The sequence below is a fragment of the Echinops telfairi genome, unplaced genomic scaffold, assembly GCF_000313985.2.
Source record: "Echinops telfairi isolate 266 unplaced genomic scaffold, ASM31398v2 ScPeMD7_7458;HRSCAF=8496, whole genome shotgun sequence".
NCBI lineage: Eukaryota > Metazoa > Chordata > Mammalia > Afrosoricida > Tenrecidae > Echinops > Echinops telfairi.
In genome coordinates this window covers 27,774,984-27,782,018 of record NW_022111358.1, presented here as the reverse complement: position 1 = coordinate 27,782,018, position 7,035 = coordinate 27,774,984, and the positions used below count along the sequence as shown (strand labels likewise).

Here is a 7,035-nt window from a genome sequence, read left to right as displayed (position 1 = left end):
CCCGCCGTCCCCGCCGCCTGCCCGCCCCCACCGCCCAGCACCGAAGGCCAGGAAGATGGGGCCATCCCTGACCTCTCCTGGCCCCTTGTTTACGCGCCCTGTTGGAGCCTCGCGGGCTAACCACCCAGCCCCCCAACTGCTTTCCCCTGTTTGGGGTTTGCACCTGTTTCGCTGTACTGCGTTTAGACTCCATGTCTCCACATTCCAGATTCTTCCTGTTTTAGCAGATCTTTACTTAGTCCTGCAGTTTCCCCCACCCCCACCGAGCAAGCAGCAGTTTGCCTTCTAAGAACCTTCTCGAAGCAACTGTAGCCCAGAATCATAGCCAAAAGGGTTTTTAGGTCTCTTTCATCTCCCCCTCCGAGGCCACAGGGGAGACTTGACTTCCCTTAGGTCACCCAGCAAATTGGTGGTGGTAGATCTCGATGTAGAAGTGGACTCTCTTGCATGCCCTCTACTTCCAGCATCTAGATCTCTTGGATGCAGCGTTTCACTTCCCTTTTGGTGTGTGTGTGTGTGTGTGTGTGTGTGTGTGTGTGTGAGCAAACTGGGTCAAGTTCACTTGCCAACAAATAAATAGCCCCATCTCCTCACCCCAGCCCTGAAACTGTAGGAGCCTATTTGTTTACAGGGAGCCTGGTTCACCCTGACCAACCTTGGGCTATTTTAGGACCGTCCCTGCCCTGCTTAGTGTATGTCAGTGGGTGAGCAAGCCATGTGCCTCTGCAGACACTGTGCGAGAGTGTGTGTTAGTTTACACGTGCCCCGGATCCTCCTCCTCCCACCCCTCCCACTGCAGGCCAACTAGGTGCTTTGGCAGAGGTGGGGGGTGGGGAGGGATTTCACCACAGCGGCTTAGCCATATAAGAGAAGGCCAAAGTCCCTGAGTGGCCCGAGAGCCAAGGTCATTGTGCCCAGGCTGGATAATCACTACTTCACTTCCACTTCTGCCACTTGCTTCGTTCAGAAGTACAGGCCACTCAACCTATTCTACTCATGCCCAGTGGCAGCAGGGGGGTGCTGGTTCGTTGCCTATAGTACCTTTGCTGATCGGTCACCCACCGGTCACCCAACCCCTCCCATCATGGCCTTAGGAGCCCCGGAATGGTCTTGGTGTTAAAAAGTGGCAGGTGTTTGTTTATCAGAGGACTGGGCACTGTGCAGGGCGCCCAGCTGCTCATCCCGCCCTGTTCTGCCATCGACGAAGAAATCATGAGCTGCTGTGCTTTCTCCAGGGCAGAGGAACATGTGTGAAATGCCCACAGGGAGGGGCTGTGCCCCAGAGGGGTGCCTCACCCCCAAGGCAGAGCAGCAGTGTGCACTAGAGGCTCATGGGTGCTGATTGGCTGTGTCACGTCTAGTACAAGTTGGGGAACTCTTTATTAGGATCCCTCTGGGGACACAGGCTAACCGGGATGCCCAGCAGTGTTTGAGGACAGGTGGGGAGGAGCAGGGAGGAAGCCCAGAACCAAAGACGTCACGGCTGACACCCTTTCTCCTGTGCTCTCCCGTCAGGTGGCGTCATCACCTATATTGGCTCCAGTGGCTCCTCCCCAAGCCGCACCAGCCCGGAGTCTCTCTACAGTGACAACTCCAATGGCAGTTTCCAGTCCCTGACCCAGGGGTGCCCCACCTACTTCCCGCCCTCACCTACGGGCTCCCTCACTCAGGACCCAGCCCGATCCTTTGGGACCGTGCCACCTAGCCTGAGTGAGGACTCCCCGTCTTCGTCCTCATCGTCCTCCTTCTATAATGGGAGCCCCCCAGGGGGCCTGCAAGTGGCCATGGAGGACATCAGCCGTGTGTCCCCCACCAAGAGCACCGGTAACATCACCAGCAACATCACCAGTGAGTAGCCAGGGCTCGGGTGGGAGTCGGTTTTCATGGCATGGTCAGTCGCCTGGCCTCTGGGACTCCCGGAGCTGCAGCAGCTCCAGCCCAGTCCAGTCGGGTCACGTGAGGATCGTGGCCACTCAGCCCCGCCCCCGTCTTTGCAGAGCTGAACGGCATGGTGCTGCTGTGCAAGGTGTGTGGAGACGTAGCCTCAGGCTTCCACTACGGCGTGCACGCCTGTGAGGGCTGCAAGGTGAGGCAGGTCCAGGGCAGGGTCGGGGATCCCTCCCTCTCCCTGGGACACACAGAGATGCTCACCACCCGGGCGCCCCCCCCCCCCTTCCAGGGCTTTTTCCGCCGCAGCATCCAGCAGAACATCCAGTACAAAAAGTGCCTGAAAAACGAGAACTGCTCCATTGTCCGCATCAATCGCAACCGCTGCCAGCAGTGTCGCTTCAAGAAGTGTCTCTCCGTGGGCATGTCTCGAGATGGTGAGGCAGCAGGCATGCCCACACTTACCCACTTCCCTCCACCCTGTCCCAAGCTTCTGAATGTATTCCTCTTGAGAGGGGGGGTGCGGGGGAAGTCCCATACCAAGACCCACAACCCGCGGGGTCTCATTTGCATGAGGTGCCCCTATTTCATCTTCTTGGATAAACACACATTTCCTTTTTTTCTTGGTAAACACATTCCTTTCCCATTGGGCCCCTCTTGCCACTCCCACTCTAAGGCCTACAGGAAACCCCCTTGGTGGGAGTGGCCTCCCTGGCTTTGATTGTCACTTACAAGGCACCCCCCAGCCTCCAGGGGCTCGCCCTCCCAGGAGGAAGGAAGGAAGGGAGGAAGGAAGAGAGTGTGTGGGTGTGCATGGGAACTTCCTGAGGCTGTTCTCATCCTGGTACAGCTGTGCGTTTTGGGCGCATCCCCAAACGGGAGAAGCAGCGGATGCTGGCCGAGATGCAGAGTGCCATGAATCTGGCCAACAACCAGCTGAGCAGCCAGTGCCCACTGGAAAGCCCGCCCACCCAGCCCCCCGCCCCAGGCCCCATCCCACCCCCAGCCCCGGTCCCCTCACCCTTGGTGGGCTTCTCCCAGTTCCCACAACAGCTGACACCTCCCCGGTCACCAAGCCCTGAGCCCACCGTGGAGGATGTGATATCACAGGTGGCCCGGGCCCACAGAGAAATCTTCACCTATGCCCATGACAAGCTGGGCACCACACCTGGCAATTTCAATGCCAACCATGCCACGGGCAGCCCTCCAGCCACAGCCCCACATCGCTGGGAAAGTCAGGGCTGCCCCCCTGTCCCCAATGACAACGCCCTGGCTGCGCAGCGTCATAACGAAGCCCTGAATGGTCAGCGCCAGGGCCCCTCTTCCTACCCACCCACCTGGGCCCAGGGCCCTGTCCACCACAGCTGCCACCAGGCCAACAACAATGGGCACCGTCTCTGTCCTACACACGTATACCCACCCCCGGAGGGAGAGGTCCCTGCCAACTGTCCTCGGCGGGGACCCTGCAAGAACGTTCTGCTGGTAAGGACACGGGGGTGGGGTGGTGGTGGTGGCGGCTGGGGGCCAGGGGGAATGGACATGGCATAGGGCAGTGGGTTGTGATAGCCTCTTCCCTTGGGAGGACATCTTGTCCTGCGCTCAGGGCCCTACCTGGGAGTCCCGACTTCTGTCTGGCACCAGCCTGCTACTTTACCTGAAAAGCCCATCCTGCCGGGCCCCAGTCCTTAGTCAGAAGCTGGGGTCCAACCCTCCAGGGTGAGCCCCTCTGAGCCAACCAGGCCGACACATGCTCCTCCCCGCAGGCGTGCCCCATGAACATGTACCCCCACGGCCGCAGTGGGCGAACCGTGCAGGAGATCTGGGAGGACTTCTCCATGAGCTTCACGCCTGCCGTGCGGGAGGTGGTAGAATTTGCCAAGCACATCCCTGGCTTCTGTGACCTTTCTCAGCACGACCAGGTCACCCTGCTTAAGGCTGGCACTTTCGAGGTGGGTAACCCTTTGTGTGCCGCCTCCTGAGCTTGTGGCGGGTCCAGCAGAAAAGCTAGATGTCTCTGGGCGGGGGGGGGGTGGGGTTCTGGCAGGTCTTGGAACCTCAGACCCTCTGACTAGTGACGAGGGGCAGCCTCCCTTCCACCCCTACTCTGGCCGGCTGGGGCTTTTGTCACCTCCACTGGAGTGTTAACTCACAACCCCGTTACCTGAGGGTGCACGGGAACCCCGCTTCTAGACAAGCGCAATCTCCCGTGTGGCCACAGTCCCCGGTCCGGTCTCAGGTGAGACTCAGGCCCAGGCTTAGCAGTCTCCAAGACCAGAGGAGTATCCTCCAGCCTTTCACGTGACCTCCTAGTGCCCAGGCAGAAACCACCCAACTCCAGTGAGAAACCCCACACAGCACAGCAGAGCCCCTTTGAAACCCTGTCGGGGTGAGTGGCCAGTGCTCCCCTGCCCCCCACCCCACCCCACCCCCCAGCTGCAGGCTGACTGTCAAACCTGCCCCCTCCCCACCTGCCCTCAGGTACTGATGGTGCGCTTCGCGTCGCTGTTCAACGTGAAGGACCAGACGGTGATGTTTCTGAGCCGCACCACGTACAGCCTGCAGGAGCTCGGCGCCATGGGCATGGGAGACCTGCTCAGCGCCATGTTTGACTTCAGTGAGAAGCTCAACTCCCTGGCGCTCACGGAGGAGGAGCTGGGCCTCTTCACCGCGGTGGTGCTTGTCTCTGCAGGTGGGTCAAGCTCTCACGGACACCCCCACCCTGGGGGGGGGCGGAGGGGGGCGGGGAGGAGGCGGACGCAGTTCAATTCAACACACCTTTTATGGAGTACCTACGCTATGCCAGGCCCCGCACCAGGCACTGGAGATACAGACACGATTAAGACACAGTCTAGCTTGGGAGACAAGACTCATGCCCAACTAATTATAAAACAGTGGGAGAAGTGTCACAGTAGAAGCAGGCACCGAGGGAGGGCTTTAGGAGCGCAGACAACTATTTCTGCCTGGGGGGAGCTGGGAGAGGAGGTGACACTTGAGTGGGGCTTCAAAGGACAAGTATGATGTTGCCAGGCAGAGGAAGGGCGTCCCAGGCAGCGGGAACTACAGGGCCAACAACAAGGGAGCCTGGCGCCATGGGGGGCCTATTCTGGGAAGGAGGAGAGTGGGCTGGAGGGGTGGGAGGAGACCAGGTCGAGCCATCAGGTACCTCCTGCTTTCTGGGCAGAGGCCTGGGAGGAGGAGGGGTAGTCGCTCCTTCCTTCTCCTTCTTCTCCTCCTTCTCCGGAGGGGGCCCCCTGAGGGGCTTCAGGGAGGGAGGCCGCCTTGCTGGCTGGGTCCTCGCTGGCCTCTGGGTCCTCGTCAGAGGAGGAGCTTGAGGAGGAGCCTGCCTCACTGCTGTCGTCCTCCCCATAGACCGCTCGGGCACCGAGGATTCCGCTTCTGTGGAGCAGCTCCAGGAGATGCTGCTGCGGGCTCTTCGGGCTCTGGTGCTGAAGAACCGGCCCTTGGAGACTTCCCGCTTCACCAAGCTGCTGCTCAAGCTGCCGGACCTGCGGACCCTGAACAACATGCATTCCGAGAAGCTGCTGTCCTTCCGGGTGGACGCCCAGTGACCCGCCCGGCCGGCCTTCTGCCGCTGCCCCCTTGTACAGAATCGAACTCTGCACTTCTCTCTCCTTTACGAGACGAAAAGGAAAAGCAAACCAGAATCTTATTTATATTGTTATAAAATATTCCAAGATGAGCCTCTGGCCCCCTGAGCCTTCTTGTAAAACACCTGCCACCCTCCCTGCCCACCCGGCCCCCACCCCCCAGCCAACCTCCCCCTCCTCCCCTATTTAAACCTCTCTCTCTCTCTCCCCCCCACACCCTTCTGCCCCAGCCCCCTAACTTGTTCTTCTCCTGTCTCAAATCCAATCGTTCACAGCTGAGCTGGCTTGTGTGGTGTGTGCTTGTTTGGGGGGCAGAGGGCAGGGGCACTACTGCCAAGGCTGCGGGGAGTCCTCTCCATCTGGTCAGTTTTTTTGGGGGTTGGGGGTACTCTGCCAGCAGATGGGAGGGTCAGGGAAGCATCACGCAAGTCTAAGGGGGGTGCTCACGGGTCATTTTCATCATATATTTATTACATAAATATATAGTAAAATAGACGAGCAACAATTACCATAAAAATATCTTTCTTTAAAATCCTGACCCAAAACACAACGGGGGTGAAAAATCGCACATAACAGACACACTTGATTGTCAACATGGGGCAGGAGTAGGAGGGGCCCCCCCCAAGTCACCCCTACTGCTCCCACCCCTCCCTGGGGACGGGACCTACCTCCTTCCCTACATCTGGCCACAAAGATCCTCCCCAACCCCAGCACTAGCTTCTCATACATTCAGTAGTGCCTCTGGGCAGAGTCCCCCACCTCCTCCCCCAGGAATTCCCAGGGCAGGAAGGCTTGTCCCCCTAATGGATGGCGCCTGTCTCACGCCCAGCCCTCTCCCCAGCCCTGGAGACCGGCCGCCAGGGGAAGGGGGTAGGGGGCTGCTCCTCCCCCGCCCTCCCCGAGTCTGAGCAGGGAGGCAGGATGAGGTATGTGTGTTATGAGTGATGGGAGGGAGAACACTGAGATGGAGAGGTGGGGATGGTGCGGAGTAGTGGTCATGGCTCTGCCACCCCTCTCGTCCTGGCCTGGCCCCCTCATCTTATTCCCAGTAGCCCCTCATTCCACCAACACTGCACCTGCTGCCCACCTTGCCTGCCCTAGTGCCCCGGGCCAATACTGGGGGAGGCTTGCTAAGCACCCAGGTCAAGGCCACATCCCCCTCATTAGCACCAATGGCCCCCAGGAGAGGGCCCTATCGCCCCACTTCCACAGCAGGGACTGGGACAGCTGCTTCTCTAGAGCAGGTGTGTGGTACTCTGGAGTCTCCCTGGCTCCCCCACACCTCCCCACCACAGGCACCCACGCACACGCTCTCACATACACACACACACACACACACGCAGGGATACGCCCACGCACACACCCCACCTCACTGAGAGTGAGGGGGAGGGTCAGGGATGGACTGGGGAAATCACAGCTCATATGATGGGGGAGGGGTGGGAAGAGGGGGGAGGGTTTCCAAACACCTATTGGAGACCAAGCTTCCTCCAGGCCTTTCCCCACCCAATCCATGGCTGAGACCCGGCTGGAAGGGGTGGGA

The 7,035-nt window shown here is 59.7% G+C and overlaps 1 protein-coding gene across 2 annotated transcripts in view; it reads left to right on the top strand.

Moving 5' to 3' along the window:
* Positions 1–5,587, top strand: part of NR1D1 (nuclear receptor subfamily 1 group D member 1) — a 7,163-nt gene extending 1,576 nt beyond the window's left edge. For both annotated transcript variants that reach the window (XM_045299975.1, XM_045299974.1), the window contains 7 exons: positions 1,516–1,848; positions 1,998–2,086; positions 2,180–2,324; positions 2,738–3,369; positions 3,651–3,836; positions 4,366–4,576; positions 5,257–5,587. In XM_045299975.1, coding sequence (XP_045155910.1) covers positions 1,516–1,848; positions 1,998–2,086; positions 2,180–2,324; positions 2,738–3,369; positions 3,651–3,836; positions 4,366–4,576; positions 5,257–5,456 — 1,796 coding nt within the window. In that variant the 3' untranslated portion in view covers positions 5,457–5,587. The remainder of the gene's footprint in view (positions 1–1,515; positions 1,849–1,997; positions 2,087–2,179; positions 2,325–2,737; positions 3,370–3,650; positions 3,837–4,365; positions 4,577–5,256) is intronic.
* The last annotated feature ends 1,448 nt before the right edge of the window (positions 5,588–7,035 follow it).